The sequence below is a fragment of the Alexandromys fortis genome, unplaced genomic scaffold, assembly GCF_014885135.2.
Source record: "Alexandromys fortis isolate MF-2015 unplaced genomic scaffold, M_Fortis_MF-2015_v1.1 scaffold_69, whole genome shotgun sequence".
In the NCBI taxonomy this organism is placed as follows: Eukaryota; Metazoa; Chordata; class Mammalia; order Rodentia; family Cricetidae; genus Alexandromys; species Alexandromys fortis.
Window position 1 is genome coordinate 8,694,857 of NW_026067951.1, and position 18,267 is coordinate 8,713,123.

The 18,267-nt window shown below is 37.4% G+C and overlaps 2 protein-coding genes across 3 annotated transcripts in view; one reads left to right on the forward strand and one right to left on the reverse strand.

The window, feature by feature from the left end:
• The window catches only part of Gdi2 (GDP dissociation inhibitor 2), a 22,176-nt gene extending 6,317 nt beyond the window's left edge, over positions 1-15,859 (forward strand). The window contains exons 2-11 of the mRNA XM_050150472.1: positions 1,301-1,408; positions 3,660-3,759; positions 5,688-5,822; positions 6,940-7,138; positions 7,565-7,696; positions 10,678-10,777; positions 12,196-12,367; positions 14,502-14,646; positions 14,827-14,881; positions 14,972-15,859. Of these exons, the coding sequence (XP_050006429.1) occupies positions 1,301-1,408; positions 3,660-3,759; positions 5,688-5,822; positions 6,940-7,138; positions 7,565-7,696; positions 10,678-10,777; positions 12,196-12,367; positions 14,502-14,646; positions 14,827-14,881; positions 14,972-15,118 (1,293 nt within the window). The 3' untranslated portion in view covers positions 15,119-15,859. The remainder of the gene's footprint in view (positions 1-1,300; positions 1,409-3,659; positions 3,760-5,687; positions 5,823-6,939; positions 7,139-7,564; positions 7,697-10,677; positions 10,778-12,195; positions 12,368-14,501; positions 14,647-14,826; positions 14,882-14,971) is intronic.
• A 248-nt stretch (positions 15,860-16,107) lies between these two features.
• Positions 16,108-18,267, reverse strand: part of Tasor2 (transcription activation suppressor family member 2) — a 62,166-nt gene continuing 60,006 nt past the window's right edge. The window contains exons 18-20 of one of the 2 annotated variants that reach the window (XM_050150470.1): positions 17,716-17,897; positions 17,208-17,322; positions 16,108-16,802 (exon numbers count right to left, since the gene is read on the reverse strand). In XM_050150470.1, coding sequence (XP_050006427.1) covers positions 16,799-16,802; positions 17,208-17,322; positions 17,716-17,897 — 301 coding nt within the window. In that variant the 3' untranslated portion in view covers positions 16,108-16,798. Of the gene's footprint in view, positions 16,803-17,203; positions 17,323-17,715; positions 17,898-18,267 lie in introns of those variants that run through there. The other variant, XM_050150471.1, reaches the window with a different exon arrangement.

Sequence of the window (18,267 nt, forward strand, 5' to 3'; positions counted from 1 at the left end):
TTTTTTTTTTTTTTTTTATTTTTTTTAATTTTCGAGACAGGGTTTCTCCATAGCTTTTGGTTCCTGTCCTGGAACTAGCTCTTGTAGACCAGGCTGGCCTCGAACTCACTCACAGAGATCCGCCTGCCTCTGCCTCCCGAGTGCTGGGATTAAAGGCGTGCGCCACCACCGCCTGGCTTTATGTTTTGTTTTTTGAGACAGAGTTTCTCTTTGTAGCCCTGGCTATCCTAGAACTTTCTTTCTCTGTAGACCAGGCTGACCTCAAACTCACAGGAGATCCTGCCTCTGCCTCTTGGATGCTGGGATTAAAAGCATGCACTACCACTGCCTGCCTCTGGGTGATTTTTTTTTTTTTAAGTATGCATTGGTGTTTTGTCTGCATGTATGTCTGTGTGGTCGTGTTGGGTTCCTTAGAACTGGAGTTACAGACAGTTGTGAGCTGCCGTGTGGATGCTGGGAATTGAACCCTGGGTCCTTTAGAAGAGCAGCCAGTGTTCTTAACCATTGAGCCAAATCTCCAGGCCCTATAGGTGATTTTATTTTTTTTTTATTTTTTTGAGAAAGGGTTTCTTTGTATAACAGCTCTGGCTGTCCTGGAACTTGCTATGGTGGAATTTTCTGCATATACTGTCAATGTTTACACTTGGACAAGTAGGGAAAGCTTTGCCATTTCCCCGTATCTGTCTGAAAGGAAGTCTGCCATTTTCCAGGAGCATGGCCGTGTCAACAATCCACACTGACTCAGGACTCACTCAGGGCTTTCTCCTTTCCCATACCCAACATGTATCAACTTTTAAGAGGTTCATTTTTGAAAAATGTTTACCAAAGCTGAATAATCATAGTTCTTTCAAATAAAAGTGATTACTCATGGAACAAAGTGTTCATGTACAGCTTGTAATTGAGCTGGAAGTGCTATCTGTCACATGCAGTGTAAAAAAGGTGCATATTTCAGATGCGCTTTTATTAAGTTAAATTTCAATGCCTCATTAAAGACCTTAATGAATGCCTGACAGAAAAGAATAGAATGGCAGGGTGTAGTTGAAAGCCTCTGCCTTTGTTCTGTTTGACTGTGATTTGGCCTTAATATAAATGACAGCCCAGGAAAAAGCAGTGACTGATATGTCCTGTTATTGTGAAATTAATTTTCATCTCAGAACTCCCAAGAGTTCGAGAGAGTCTTTAAGCCTACTGGTTGTCATGGTGACTGAGTGTTTTAATTACTAAGGGTTTTCTTTTTAACAAAGAATATATTTTAAACATGTTGTATATATGTCTTTTAAAAATACATGTTTACCCTTAGGAATGTATCCTGTCGGGGATAATGTCAGTGAATGGAAAGAAGGTTCTTCATATGGACCAGAACCCGTACTATGGAGGAGAAAGTGCATCAATAACACCACTGGAAGATGTAAGTCTCTGTGGTCAATGTTTCTTTACATGTTGGAATTCTTAGTTCTTGGAGATGATATCAATTTTGGCTTGTTACTATTACAGTTTGGGAGTGGGGGGTGAGACAGGATCTCTCTTTCTCTACCTAGTCCTGGCTCTCCTTGACCTCACTATACACAACCAGTCTGGCTTCAAGCTAACAGAGCTCCACCTGCTTCCACTTTGTAGTGCTGGGATTAAGGGCATGGCTCACCATGCCTGGCAGTTTTGGTTTATTAAATTAATAAGTCTTCAACTCTGTTATTTTTAGGAGCTTCTAGTTTGGGGGTTGTAGAAAGAATGGGAAGGTTCCCTGTGTGCCAGCAGAATGCCATCTCTCACCACCTGGCCTTATTTATTGCCTCAGTCTTTTTGTTTGTTTTGAGATAGGGTTTCTTTGTATAGCCCTGGCTGTCCTGGAACTCACTTTGTAGACCAGGCTGGCCTCCTCAGTCTCTTAAAGTCACGTATTCTTTATCCTTGTTTCCCAGATTACAAAATTGTGTTTGTGGGGTTAAAAAAATCATAGCTGTGGGCTGGAGAGATGGCTTGGTGGTTAAGAGCACTAACTGTTCTTTCAAAGGACACAAGGTCAATTCCCAGTACCCACATGGCAGTTCACAACTGTCTGTAACTCAGTTCCAGAGGATTTGATGCCCTCATACAGACAGATATGCAGGCAAAAGGTGACACATGCCTTTAATTCCAGTACTCGGGAGGCAGAGGCAGGCAGATCTCTGTGAGTTTGAGGCCAGCCTGGTCTACTGAACAACCAGGGCTACATCGAAAAATCCTGTCTCAAAAAACAAACAAACAAAAAAGGAATGCAAATGGAAAAAAAATATTCAAAAATCATAGTTGCAATTTCAAGCTTAATGATGCTTGCTCCACTATCCTTTTTCCTTTTTGGGGGGCAGAGGGGAGAGAGGACGAGGAGCGGCACATGATGCATGATTCATTTTATAAGTGAGTTTTTCTAAATTTATTTCTACACCTGGAGCTTTTAAATATTTACATATATGAGGATTAACACTTTGTGAAATAATGTACACTTCTTCCACGAGTATTGAAATCACTGCCCAATTATATTTAATACTTAAACCAAGAAATTTATTCTTGTCTTTAGGAACACAGAAGAGTTGAAAGAATGTTTTATTACAGTGTGGCAAAACCTCCCATCTGAATCCAGCAGTTAGCATCTTGTTGCATTTGTTTGGAATTTTTTTTGTTATTGTCACTATGCTTTTTATTTTTAAATTTGACAAGGTTTTGTTATGTAGCCCTAGCTGGCTTTGAACGCAAGATTCCCTGCTTCAGCTTCCAGCGTGCTAGATTATAGGTCTTCACCACTAGACCTAGCTTTCTTATGGCTTTGGAAAACTGAAAGTAAAAAAAGACATTGTGGCACTTAACCTAAGTGTTTCACCTTCCATCTGTTAAAGATGACATTTTCTACAGTATCATAATACTACTACATGTATGAAGATAAGCAATATTTAGACTATATTCAGATTTCCAATAACTCAGAGAGTGATATTCTTCAGTAGGCTTGTTTTTAAAATCAGGGTTAACTAAAGGCTTAAGTAGTGTATGTGTTTCTTCTCTGTCCTCTTAATCTACAATTCTCACTGCCTTTCTCCTCTCTGTTTTGTCTTTGGAGAAGTACAGGCTACTAGTTTGAAATAAATTGTTGATTACTTCATACTGTATTGTGCTGGGAGGCACTCATTGGAAGTGAATGTGTGCTTATTCTTTGATGATGGTAGCCATTGGTACATTGGTACATTGTGTGCTTATGTTCACACTTATCAAAGTGTTTACATTGTATGTACAATTTTTTATACATCAGTTATATTTCAGTAAAGCCTAAAACCTTCAAGTTAACAAGAACGAGTTTTAGCTATCTTTTCTAGATTTGAAGTATTTAACTTGTGTAACTAGAGAAGCAACATTAGGGGGAAATGAGTTTAAATGCTTCTATGATAAATGGGACTTTTCCAATTCTGGTTTATATTAGCATTCATGAGTTAAATACTGTATTTAACTACATAATATATTGAGACCTAAAAGTCTTATATGACAGATAAACGTTTTAGCTGACTAAAATTAAAATGCTCTGTACTTTGTCTCTTGTAGTTGTGCTATACCTCAGCCTCTCAATCCAAGAATTATTGATGTTTTAGTGAAAATTTCATCTTGTTACATAATTGATATTTTTTTTCTACTTTTAGTTATACAAAAGATTTAAGTTACCAGGACAACCACCAGCATCAATGGGGAGAGGACGAGACTGGAATGTTGACTTAATTCCCAAGTTCCTTATGGCCAACGGTAAAGAATTGTAACATCATTTATGGCAGTGTCTAGAATCTGGTTTGGAAGTAGAGAATATTACCCCAGTTCTAAGACCCTGGGCAATTGTTAATGTTAACAGTATGTTTAGTAATATGTTCCATTTAAAGGTCTGGTGTCAAATTAAGAATGGAGGAAAGGGGATATAGTGGATAGCTCTGGAAAGAAAGTTATGATGTGGCACAGTGTGTACCAAAATTGAAGATTTTGTAAGATATGTATAAATTTTGTAAAATATTATAGGCATTTCACACAAAAACATTTGTTGCAATTCTGGTGTGGTATTGTACAAACTAAAGTTCTAAATATAATACCATTGTAAGTACCTGTGAGAGACCTTCTTCTTAATGAATAGGCAGTGAGCTAGATGAACCTGAGTCATTTTGTTTTGCTTTGTTTTTTGAGACAGGGTTTCTCTATGTAACATCTGACTCTCCTGGAACTTGCTCTGTAGACCAGGCTTGCCTCGAACTCACAGAGATCCACCTGCCTCTGCCTCCCGATTAAAGGCGTGTGTCACCACCGCCTGTGAACCTGAGTCTTAAATGGCCTTTTAAAGATTTTTCTAGTGTGCAAGCTTTTGAGAATACCTAGTCACTAATTTTTTAGAGGACTGAAATATCTTTTAAATGTTATGCTTATTGGTGAATTGGCATATTTTCTGTGAAGTTGTGTTCTTGCAGTGAACTCCTTATAGTATCACCCCTCTAAAGACACAGGGGCAGCCTTGGTAATCTGTGACTTTGCTGCATGATTCTGTGGCATGTGTTTTCTGTACAAAACATTCATTGGTCTTTTCGGTTTAGTTTTTAATTGGGATCTTACTATGTTTAATATGCTTATTATTTTCTTTTTACCACTAGATTATAAGAATATCAGCATTTGTTTTTAGTGATTTTTTTTGTTTGTTTGTTTGTTTTGAAGCAGAGGCAGGCAGGTCGTTGTGAGTTTGAGTCCGGCCTGGTCTACAGAGTGAGTTCTAAAACAGGCTCCAAAGCTACACAGAGAAATCCTATCTCAAAAAACAACAATAACAACAAAAAACTTGTACCCTTTCAAAGAGGGCTTTCATTGTTTTCATTTTGATTTGAATTTTTATTCTGTTGAACTCTTGCACTTTGTTGTTGTTTTGAAACATGGTCTTCAGTGTAGCCCAGATGACATGGAACACTGAATCAATCCTTCTTCAGCTTTCTGAGTTAGATTGGCGTGCCATGTCCAGCTGTATTAAATTCTTAGTAATGAATCTTAATATTGGGGCCAGTTAATAGAATTGTTCAATGTACTTTAATCTTTGCTGCATAAGTATCTCTTCATACTTTATTTCATAATTTTTTTTTTTGGTTCTGGAGTTTGAATACAGGATTGCATACATACTAGACAAATGAATTATGTTCCCAAGCCCTGACTTGAACAAAGATGTGACTACGAGCTTTAAAATGATTCTGGTCTCACAAGAAATTTGGCTGATTTGGGCCCATACCCCTCCTTTGGCTTTTAGGCAGTGATATTCCTAATTGTAGTCCTTTCTCTATCTGATGTTGATATTCTCAAATATAAGTTGACTTAGAAATTGCAATATTTGGAATTGTCTGTGATATAGAACAGTAAAGTAGCCTGAATCCACGTGCAGGAAAACAGGCTGCTTCTCACTGCTAGCACACATTTCATGGCCTTTGCAGACCCAAGCTGGTGAGCTTCATTAGCTTAGGAGTTGTAACATTAAGCTTAAACATGTGCTTGAGGTGTGTGTTCTAGTCGCACCATTGAAAGTGTTGCTTTGGGGGCTTCTTGGTAAGAGTTGTTATACAATGTTAGGGAAAAAATGGGCACCTTTGATAGCAGTTTCTACTAATTTTTATTGGTAGTAAGGTTTGGGTGACAGTTTGTATTATGTGACTTTCTAGGTCAGTTGGTGAAGATGCTGCTTTACACGGAGGTCACTCGCTATATGGATTTCAAAGTGATTGAAGGGAGCTTTGTGTACAAGGGGGGGAAAATCTACAAGGTTCCTTCCACTGAAGCAGAAGCCCTGGCATCTAGTAAGTAATTCTCATTTTATTTATCAGAATGATGAGGTTTTTATCGTGAAAAGGAGTCTCAGAAACCCATTTATCTGGTCAAGAAATAGTTATTGATTTCCAGTTATGTGCACTGGAAATTTCCAGGTACTGTTTAGGCACTTAGGTATACATTAGTTACCTTTAATGTTCTATTCTGTTTAGGAGAGGAGGGGAACTCAGCTTTATCTTACTACCAGCTGTATGTTATTATAGGAGTACTGACTAAGAAAGAGCTTGGAGTTTACATACTGCTTTCTCTCCATGTTTCTGTCTCCCTCTCTCTCTCTCTGTTCCTCTTTCTCTGTTTCTCTGTCTCTGTCTGTCTCTCTCTCTACACACACTTTTTTTTTAAATATTAATTTACTATTTTTAGACAAGATATGTCCCACCGTTGCCAGTGAATTTCTTTTAAAGATATTTCATTCTTATTTTGTATGATGATTTGCCTGTATATATGTGTATACCACATGCTTACCTAGTGCCCATGGAGGCCAGAAGGTGCGGGCATTACAGATGGTTGGTGAGCCACCATGGGGGTGGTTGGAACTGAACCTGAATCCTCTGCAAGAGCAGCAAGTGCTCATAACTGCTGAACCATGTCTTTGGCCCTGCTTATAGCCGTTTTTAAAAAGTGTGTAGAGCAGTGCACTGATTGTTTAAGATTTCATCAAAGTAAATGACCTACAGTGTAGTCGGCTCCTAAAGGTAGCTGCTGATGATTCTTCCCTGGTGTCTTCTGCGTCCTTTTCCCGTTAGGTCTAAGTGTGAAGAGGGGAAAGGAACAGCTCTCATAATTTTGAGAACTGGCTTAGTTACGGATTGGCATTATTAGAGGAAGAATGCCGATATAGATGCTTGTGGAACAATTTTTCTTCCAAGTTTCAATTTCTCCAATTATGTACTAGTTACCTGAATTTGTGTGGTAAATTGAAGACTTTATGAATGATCTGTTTTAAAGTGTTGTGCCCCTGAAAACCATGTTGACTAGATTCCATTTTACATAAATTATATTTGTCCAGTCATGACATTGATATTTAAATTTTTTCTTCTCAGTGTCCTATTGTGAGTATGTGTTATTTGAAAAAATATTTTTCAGGCTTAATGGGACTATTTGAAAAACGCCGCTTCAGGAAATTCCTAGTTTATGTTGCCAACTTTGATGAAAAAGATCCTAGAACTTTTGAGGGTGTTGATCCTAAGAAGACCTCAATGAGAGATCTGTATAAGAAGTTTGATTTGGGCCAAGATGTTATAGACTTTACTGGCCATTCTCTTGCACTGTACAGAACAGATGAGTAAGTAGGCTAATGAATCTCATTGGTGACTGTGAAATACTTGTTAACAGTGAGGTCTGTTTTACCATGAGTGGATTTAGGCAATGTTGCAGTTCCTAGTCTATATTAATAGACAATTCCAAGCGCTTCAATTTCTAGTCAACTTACATTTATTAGAGAATATCAACAACGGAGTGAGAGTGAAGATTCCAGTGAGAAACTCTCTTGGTTTTCAGATTTATATTTTCTTGAAATTCTCAACTGAATCTCCAATTTTCCAGATGGAGGCTTTAGGACTTGTATGCTGTTGTGTGGCCTTGTGAAAGAAGTTCTAGTTTCAAATTAGCGTTAGGGCATTTTAGAGAAATAAGAGGGTAGTGGAATTACTTCAGAAAAAGAGTTTAAAATAAAATACTTTTTTTCTAATTTTCTTTTACTTTTTCCCAGCTACTTGGATCAGCCATGTTGTGATACCATTAATAGAATTAAACTTTACAGTGAGTCTTTGGCAAGATATGGTAAAAGCCCATACCTTTATCCACTCTATGGCCTTGGAGAATTGCCACAAGGATTTGCAAGGTGAGCATCTGTTTAACCCATTAGCTATAGCCCTGCTGATCCTAGACTTCATCCTGCCTACTGAAAGTGGAAAAATGTCTCTGAATAATGAGATGCTATTTGTTTTATGTTTTTTACATTATTATTATTATTTGGATTTTCGAGACAAGTTTTCGCTGTAGTTTTAGAGCTTGTCCTGGAACTAGCTCTTGTAGACCTGGCTGGCATCGAACTCACAGAGATCCACCTGCCTTTGCTTCCCGAGTGCTGGCATATGCCGCCACCGTTCGGCTATTAATATTATTTTGGTGGTTTTTTTTTTTTTTTTTTTTTTGCACTAATTCTCAAGTATGGTTATGTGCTTGCCCACCAGGGCTTTGATATGTCCTGGGGAAGGGCAAACTCAGAGATTCTCCTGCCTCTGCCTCCCGAGTGCTGGGATTAAATGTGTGCATCAACACTACCCGGCTGAGATTTTTTTTTTTTTTAATTAAAATAAGATTTACGCACAGTGAAACACATAGCTTCAATAAAATGAAATGCAGTTTGAGAAGATCTGTTTTGTCACAATTCCAACCAAGATAAAAATGGTTTCTTTTCCCCACAAACTAGTCCCTTCTCCATCGAAAAATACGGTCTATGCTCATCCATTTCTGACTTCTGGGTTTTTTTTTTTTTTTTGTTTGTTTGTTTTTGTTTTTTGAGAGTGTTTCTCTGTGTAGCCCTGGTTGTCCTGGAACTCACTTTGTAGAACTAGTAGACCAGACTGAACCCAAACTCACAGAGATCTACCTGCCTTTGCCTCCGAGTGCTGGGATAAAAGGTGTGCGTCACTTTTTTTTTCTAAAGTCACAGTGTTATATGAGTATCATTCATCTCTCACTTCTTGGTGAATGTCTAGGTTTCCAGTTTCGGGCTATTACAAATGAAGCTACTCTCAGAGTTTTGTGTACATCTGATATTGCTGACTGTGTGAACTGCTGTTTTTTCTGAACACTTGTGCCATTTTTCTATACTCAGCAGGGAGAGTTTTACTTATTCCTTATGTCATATTTGGTACTGTTTATTGACATTATTACATTTATTAACTGAATGTGTGTACGTGTATAGATGTCTGCTCTTTCCTACTTAGTGAATCCTGTGACCTGAACTCAGATATCCCTTATAGCAGGTGTCTTTACCTGATGACCCTATTTATTGGCTTTTGTTTTGTTTTGTTTTGTTTTTGGTGTTTGAGACGATGTCTCTCTATAGCCCTTGCCATCCTGGAGCTTGTTATATAGACCTGGCTGGATTTGAGCTCTTAAGAGATATGCTTGCCTCTGTCTACCACCTGTATTTTTTAATTAATTAATTAATTTGTTTGTTTGTTTTGGTTTTTCGAGACAGGTTCTCTCTAGCTCTGGAGCCTGTCCTGGAACTAGTTCTTGTAGACCAGATTGGCCTTGAGCTCACAGAGATCCGCCTGCCTCTGCCTCCTGAGTGCTGAGATTAAAAGTATGTGCCACTACCACCTGGCTCCATTTTTATTTTTAATATACTTTTCCCCTCAGCAGTGGAGATTGAATTGAATCTATGTTTTTAACACCTAAGTGGGTAGGTTATGCCACATCATAATTTTGTCTTTTAAAATGTTTTAAGTTTAGTGGTGGTGGTGTATGCCTTTAATCCCAGCACTGGTGAGGCAGAGGCAGAGACAGGTGAGTTCAAGGCCACCTTGGTCTACAGAGCCAGTTTCAGGATAGCCAGAGCTAAACAAAAAAACCCTGTCTTTAAAAAAAAAACCAAACCAAAACAAAATCAATACCAAAACATGGGTGTCAAACATTTTCCCTGTGGAGCAGAGAACAACTTGCTAGTCAGTTCTCTCCTTCCACCGCGTGGGCTCAAGGGGTCAAACTCAGTATCAGCCTTGCCTGCAACCAGTTTTCCGTGCTGAGCCTTGTATGACTGCTACAACCTCAGCCTAGCTTTTGTTTATTTGAAAATATTTTGCCTTCTTTTTGAAGGACTTCGTTGGTTGTAACCTGTTTTCATTTAGCACATTGGAAATAGCTTTCTCCATGGCAGATTTTTGGCTTGAATGAGAAAGAGGCTGTTCTTTCTTTCTTTATTCTCTTCTGTCAGAGATCTGGCTTTCAGGATTTTCTTTACTTTCTTCCTGTTTGAAAAGAACCCATCCAGAGCTTTAGGTTATTATTTATTCTGCTATTTGGTCACTTTTTCCTTTGGCTGCAGAGCACCAGTCTCTTGTGTGTTGAGTCCTTGGCATTACACCACTCCCTCAGATAATGAGGCTCTGCTCATTTGGTTTTCTTTTGGAATGTTCTTTTTTTCGTCTTCTTATTTTGGGTGCTGTATATTTGTCATAAATTTTATCACTTTTTCTGCCTGCTTTTTCTATGTAGCACTGGGGATTCATCCCAGGGCTTTCCTGTATGTTAGCCAAGACTTCTACTATTATATGTGTAGTTATATCTTTATTTTCATATGAAAAAAAAAAGGTATTTTACTCTTTAGTCTTCCATTAATTTCCCTTGTTCTTTACTTACTTGCTCTTTCAAGCTTCTTCTTCCACATAGAACCCCCTTCAACTTTATGCCATGCATTTGTGTATATGTATATTTATTAATATGTTACTTTATATATTATAAATATGTAGAGAAAATTTATTCAGATCTAAGTCCTGTGAGAAAAATTGTGATTTGTTTTTTTAAGTCTATTTTGCGTAACATGATTTCCGGATTCACCTTTTTTTATATAAAGACATAATTTCATTTTTGTCTACACTCATCCATACTTTTTTCTTTATTTAGCCCCTATATGTGTTCTTTTCTGCCGCTCTCTAACCCTTTCTTTCCAATAGTTTTTCCTCATACTTTCATGTCTTTGTTTATGGACTAGTACCTTTAATTCGTAGGTACTATAATTTATTTAGATTTAAGAAGGAAGATTTTAACAATTCAAATAATTGTGAATTCTAACTGATAATTTTTTTTTAGGTTAAGTGCTATATATGGAGGTACCTACATGTTGAATAAACCAATTGAAGAAATCATTGTGCAAAATGGAAAAGTGGTTGGTGTAAAATCTGAAGGAGAGGTAAGTAACTAACTGTTCTTTCTGTGAATAAAATGTTTCGTTTGCTAAATACTTAATGTGGTGTGGACATTGATAGTATATCCTGGGGACACACACACATAAATGGTTTTTCAAATTCTTTATAGACCCCCCATTTATTTGTTTGTTTGTTTATTTGTTTATTTATGGCTGATCTGGAACTCACTCTGTGGACCAGGATGGTCTTGATCTCAAGGTCCACCTGCCTCTGAGTGCTGGGATTAAAGGGCATATGCCACCACTGCCTATTTTTTTAATTAGGTCTTTTTTTAAGTTGCTGAGTTCTTCTAATTCTTGATATATTTTGGCTATTAATCCCTTATCAGATATAGTACTTGCAAATATTTCTTCTCATTATGTCATTATGTTTCCTTTTTCCTTTATATATATATATATTTTTTTTTTTTTATTGAGTTTTTTTTTTTTTTTTTTGAGACAAGGTTTCTCTGTAGCTTTGGTACCTGTCGTAGAACTAGCTCTTGTAGACCAGACTGGCCTTGAATGCACAGAGATCTCCCTGCCTCTGCCTCCCGAGTGCTGGGATTAAAGGCATACGTTTCCTTTTGTTTTTAACTGCATTATGAGTTTAATACTTGCTGATACACACAAATTTTAACTTTTCATGAAATTCAGTTTGTGATTCTGTGTTTAAAAAATGTTTTAGCCCTCACCTAAACTCTATGTATATCCTACCTCTGCACCTCAGTGCTCAGATTATAGGTATGTTGCACAAGTTTTTAAGATTTTCCTTATCCCATATTTTTTTCCCCCCCAAAAATCACTTAAAGTATGGAGATTTACTTCTGGCTTTTTGTCTCAGTTCCTTTGGCCTCTGTATCTGTCTTTGTGCTAGTACCAGGTAACCATACCAAACTGACTGCTGTAGTTTTTTAGTAGAATCCTCCTCTGTGTTCTTTTTTCAATTGTTTTTAGTTTCTAATGAATTCAGATTTAATATCCATGGGGCTGGAGAGATGGCTTAACACTGGCTTAACCCGGGTTCAATTCCTAGCACCACATGGCAGCTCAAAACTGTCTTTAACTCCCAATTCCAGGGGATCTTGTACCTTCACACCAATGCACATAAAAAATGTTAAATAAATTGTTTTTAAAAAAATTCAATATCCACTTTAGGGCTGATTTAGAGAGCTTAACTTTCTAATACATGAATGTGGGACATACGCCATGTTTCAATTTCTTCTTTATAAATATTCCTTTAACGGCTGGAGAGATGGCTCAGAGGTTAAGAGCACTGACTGTTCTTCCAAAGGTCCTGAGTTCAATTCCCAGCAACAACCATCTATAATGAGATCTAGTGCCCTCTTCTGCACATGCAGGCAAAACTGTTTACATAATAAATAAATCTTTAAAATAATATTCCTTTAAATGGTTTGTTACAGATTGCTCGCTGTAAGCAGCTCATCTGCGACCCCAGCTACGTAAAAGATCGAGTTGAAAAAGTGGGCCAGGTAATCAGAGTGATTTGTATCCTTAGCCACCCTATCAAGAACACCAATGATGCCAATTCCTGCCAGATCATCATTCCACAGAACCAAGTCAACCGCAAGTCAGGTGAGTTTTGGAAAACAGCCAGTGAGGGTAGAATTGTGAGATTTCTTAGTGTTTTCACTGATATTCCTGGCTTTACTCCTTACTTTGGTAGATACTTTAGTTTGATATTGGAAGCAGACCTGGGAAGCCGAATGTGGTCCTTCTAGCAGCAGTGCACTGAAATGTCAGCCTGGTACCTATTGCCTTGAATCTTGGCTTCACGGCTAGAATGAACATAATACATAGATGGACTCTTTCAAGCTTCCAGCCTTCATTTATTAGTTCAACTGACATCACTGTGTTTGAGCTGATTCTATGTCGTGGTTCTAATGATCATGTTTGTTTTAGCAATGTGCTAGAAACTGTTTTATTTCTGTGATTCAAGTCAGGACTTGGTCTAAAATTGCAATTCAAATTTTGATATAACCAGTGATTTTCAACTGTATTTTATTTTTAGCTAGAAGCCCCACATCTCAGGTTTCACTGAGTTTTCAGTATTATGATTTTTTTCCCCCTTTCCCATAAGAAAACCACACCACAGAATATTTTCACTAGAAAAAGATACACATTTTTTTAAAGTGATTCTGAAGCAGATACTTAGACCCGGGAAGAACTTAAAAATTCCAAAAATTATTTCTACATTTAAAATTATACTTAGAACAGAGGTTAGATGTGGTAATCTCTAAGTATCAATTTTCCAATAAGTAAATTAGGAAATTTGTACTTAATTTTTTTTTAAGATTTTTATTTATTATGTATATAGGTTTCTTCCTTCATGTATCCTGCAGTACAGAAGAGGACACCAGATCTTATTACAGATGGTTGTGAGCCACCATGTGGTTGCTGGGAATTGAACTCAGGACCTCTGGAAGAGCAGCCAGTGCTCTATTCCTCTGAGCCATCTCTCCAGCCACTGGAAATTTGTACTTAAAAGCCTCATAACTATTCAAAACCTTTCCAAATACAGAGTGTAGACCAGCAGAAAATCTCTTGTTTTTCATGTTGTTTTTTTGAGACAGTCTGTCTGGCCTTGAACTCACCATATATGCTTCCACATCCAGCTAATAAGATTTTTTAGATTTGGTCTTGGCCAAATCTAAAATTTGGTCTAGTGCAGTTTATCTCCAGTTTTAGTAGCTCACGGTCACATAGATCATCACTCTCTTACAGTTTCAGCGAGCTTTTCCATGGGGAAACCATCCTGTCAAAGGAAAGATTTTGGCTCATGTTGTCAATGTAGTCGGTTTACTCAGTTGTGTTGAAGGCACAGTATTATGACAGTGGGAATATGTGGCAGCGAAATCTGCTTAGGTCATGCAAACTAGGGCAGCAAAGACAGCAAGTATAAAAGAGTCTTGGGTACAAGACATGCTAGAGAGGTTCTGAATTTAGGGTTTGTGGGGATTCGAACAACCCTCTCACAGGGATATCAGATATCCTGCATATTATATATTTACATTATGATTTATATTATGATTCCTAACTAGCAAAATTATAGCTATGAAGTATCAATGAAAATAATTTTATGACTGGGCAGTGGTATGCATGCCTTTAATCCCAGAATTCTGTAGGCAGAGGCATTCAGTCAGATCTCTTGAGTTCACGGCCAGCCTTGTCTACAAAACAAGTTCCAGGACAGCCAGGACTGTTACAAAAAAAAAAAAAAAAAACCTGTCTCAGAACCCAAAATAAACCAACAACAACAATAAGAAAAACTCCAAAAAATAGTAATAATTTTATGGCTAGGAGTCACAATAATTAGGAACTGTATTAAAGGGTTGCAGCATTAGGAAAGCTGAAAACCACTGTGCTAGATAGATCCTATTTCCTTACAGCCCATTATTCAGCTCTGAACTCATCAATGGATTGATGAAATTGGCACTTCACTGACCCATTCATCTGTCAAAAACACCATCAGCAGAGGACCAATCCTTCAATGTATGAATCGATTTTACATCCAGATTATGTGGTTAAGAGAAATTTCAGTTAGTAAATATTTGTACCAAGACTTAGTTTATTTCTGTTTATAATAAGTTTAGACAAGAGCCTGTTTGAAGTAATTCTAATTTATAACAAAGTGAAACCATGTGATACTTGAGTGTACTTTTGTCCAAAGTTTACAAACACCAGGGTGTGTGTTATTTTTTGCTTTTAGATATCTATGTTTGTATGATCTCCTTTGCACACAATGTGGCAGCACAGGGCAAATATATTGCCATTGTAAGTACAACTGTGGAGACCAAGGAACCAGAGAAAGAAATCAGACCAGCTTTGGAGCTCTTGGAACCAATTGAACAGAAGTGAGTATTGTGTTCATTGTCAACTAAAACTGAAGTGTTGGTGTCTGCTTCATGGTCAGGTAATTCTGGGAACAAGACAGGCCAGCCATTGGCTGCTATGAATCCCTAGAATGCCTTGCCCTTATCAGTCTTATGTTTTCAAAGCAAAGCAGTGATGTTGGTCTGTTTCTCCCCATATAGATTTGTCAGCATCAGTGACCTCTTTGTACCTAAAGATTTGGGATCAGAGAGCCAGGTGAGTGTGATGAACTGAAAAAGATGTTACCAGTTTTTACTGGGGAGCATCCCTAAATAGTCTGAAGTCTTCTATAATTCTTAATTCCAGATCTTTATTTCCCGTGCATATGATGCTACCACTCACTTTGAGACAACGTGTGATGACATTAAAGATATCTATAAGAGAATGACAGGATCTGAGTTTGACTTTGAAGAAATGAAGCGCAAGAAGAATGACATTTATGGAGAAGACTAACAGCAGTACATATTATGTAATTAGGACAAACAAAATTTGGCAAATAATGTATATTGTATGAAATCAACATTGTAAGCCCTGCTTTTATGATCAAAATGGAGATTGAAGAGTGCTATACCAGTGAATACTTCTCCCCTTCACTTTTCTAATATCATGTATTAACTTGTTTTCATGAAATGGCTAGTCAGAATTGGTTGGTTCTGTTCAGTTTAACCAGACTGGCATTTTTTCTAGTGAAGGAGCTGATCTAAACAAATACTGATAGAGAACTTGATACAGTACTTGTATCTTTTAATCAGTGTAGCCTTTGCAATTGTGTGCCTCTGCTCAAGAGCTGGATCTATACATTTTGTGCCATCCTGATATTGGAAGTCTAATTGAATATCCTTTGGTTTGGGAAAACATTGTTTTCTCTACTTTGTATTAAAGCAGGGCTCAAATAGTTGACCCACATGTTTTATGTGGGCATAAACTTCTAACCAAACTTCAGACTTAGCGAGTTGTTTGGAGGAAGCTAGTATGTGGTATTTTAACCTACAATTGCTTAGAAGGGGAAAGGAATCTTACGGTAAGCAGGTAAAATATAGAAGCACCTTTTATCCCAGGTATGGCTTCTTCAATGGACCAAGCTGCAATGCAGTATTGATTTGACAGAGCCTTGATTTCAATGATGTCTGTCTCAAAATGGCTCCAAATGATTTCTGTACTGCAAAATAAAGCCAAACTCTGGAAACCACTGTCCTCCATATTGTCTGTGTCCTGCTTGTAAACAACACAAGTGTTAGTGCACTGCCTTCAGGAGAGCTGAGGGTATTACCTCATAGGTTTGGATGGGAGCCATTTCCTGGCTTCATTATGACTAGTTACATTTTATTCTTAGTGTAGTACCAGGCTCATTGTAGTAGGATTCTTCTTATAAAAGCATGTGGTGAGTGGCCTAAGCCTTGCTAAAGACTATACACAGATTGAATCACAGCACAAACACAAACAACTGCATTTTAATTCTTTATTTTAAAAAAAAAAATTAAAAAAAAAACAACCAACCCAACCCCAAACTATGTATAAAATCCTTTGTTCCAAATAGATAATATACAAATGGTTTCTTCTTGTGTATATTTTAAAGACTTAAGAAAGTTCTAATATCATAAATAATTTCTTCCTCAGATTGATTTTTTTGTAGTGCAGCATTAAAAAAAAACCCGAGTAAGTGGAAAAGTGTATAAATTTGTCATTTACGAAAAACATGGTTTTTCTCTTTGTAGTGTTTCTTAGGCAATAGCAAACAAAACCATTACAGATTATACTTTTTTACAATGTGGTAAAACCTCTGAAACATGCACTTCATAAGCCTCTAACCACACGCAAAAATGGCTATTTGTTAAAATAGATTTTACTTTAGCTAGGTAAACATGTGAAGGTCTCAATTTTAATATTAAGCTCAATAGTTTCGAAGGCATATTTAGAACGAAAATTTTACAACAGTACTCAACATTGTAACCCAAAGCTAATGGCAACTATGGTCTGATAAATGAGACATTCTAGCAAAGTATAAAAACGAAACATGGATTTTTTTCAGATGAGGATTATTTGTATGTATTTGAAGTTTTTCAGACACAGGAAAATACTAATTTATTGTTGGCATCTTCCATGCCTAGCCTCAACTCCAAAATGTAGTTTAAATCACCTGTAGAAACACAAAATTGGTATGATAAATGACTAAGATACTCATAACTGGGACAACCATACATTCATTTTACTGTCTCCCCTGTCAACCCAGGCTGGCTGCAAGTAAACTGAAATAGAAAACAGGCCAGGCGGTGGTGCCGTGTGCCTTTAATCCCAGCAGGAGGCAGAGACAGGTGAATCTTTGAGTTCGAGGCCAGCCTGATCTACAAGAGCTAGTTCCAGGACAGGCTCCAGAGCTCCAGAGAGACCCTGTCTCAAAAAAAAAAAAAAAAAAAAAAAAACCCAACCAAAAAAAACCTTTTGAATTTAAATAAAGAGCCATTTTAAACATTCTTTCCCTCAATGGCAGTGTTTGCTGCCAGTATTTCCAGCTTACTCTGGGAATTTTACAAAAAGTTCTTACCAGTAGCTACTCCTAAATGGAGCTGCTATATTTTGTATATTTTCAGTGAAGTAGTTTACATCTGTAACAAGGATTCCACTATTTTCAAAGACTTCCAGGGATGCCGTGGGCTTGTCTGTAAAGAAGAAAAACTGTGACAAAAAGCCAGTATTCCCATTTTTTTCGAGGTAGCAGAATTCACTAGAATGAGAAACACTAAGACATGGTAGTAGAATGAGGAGGAAAGGGGCATAATGGACACGGTACTGTTTTCAGTAAACCAGGTGGCAGCTAAGGCTCATAGAAATTGTGAAAAAAACCCCATGTACTTTGTAGGACCTGATAATATTAGAGGAATATTAACTAGAACTCCTTGGCAAGCATCCTCTGGTTCTGGGTATCTCAAAACATACACGGCACTAATAGCAGTGGGTAATCCATTCAATAACTACTCAGGAAGGATATTTCTAGAGCCGTCCTGTGTTAGCATTAACTGAGAAATGAAGATTAGAACTCAGATTAAATTTACCTGTTAGGAAGACAGCAAACCTGGCACTGATATGCTGAATTTGCAGGTTTAGCAAACATTTCAAAATTTCAGCTTTTGTCGGTGATGGAGAGTCACAGTTGTGATAATGAAGCAATTCAATGATATTTACACTCTGGTATGATTTCAGAATTAAGTTCTTTTTATGCGCGATTGAATCTACCCTGGAAAAGAGAAAGAAATGTTAGTAGCTTTTCTTGCTTTCATTGAAAAGAAAAAGATTTTAAATTGTGTATCTGTGAAAGAATGTGCACCCTAAGAGTCCAAAAGAGTGTCTGAGACTCTGAATCTGGAGTTACGGGCAGTTGTGAGCCACCCAATGTGGGTGCTGGGAATTGAACTTCACCTCTCAACTACCAAGATTTTTGCTCTTTGCTTTCAGTTTTAGCTACTTGTATTAAAACAACACTTGCTCAAAGAGCCTGCCCCTTTTTTCTTGTTGTTCTTTTTCATGGCATAATGGCCAATATGTATGCACTGTCCTGATTAGTTGCCTCTAAACTTTACAACAATAATGAACTCCTTTGAAAATAT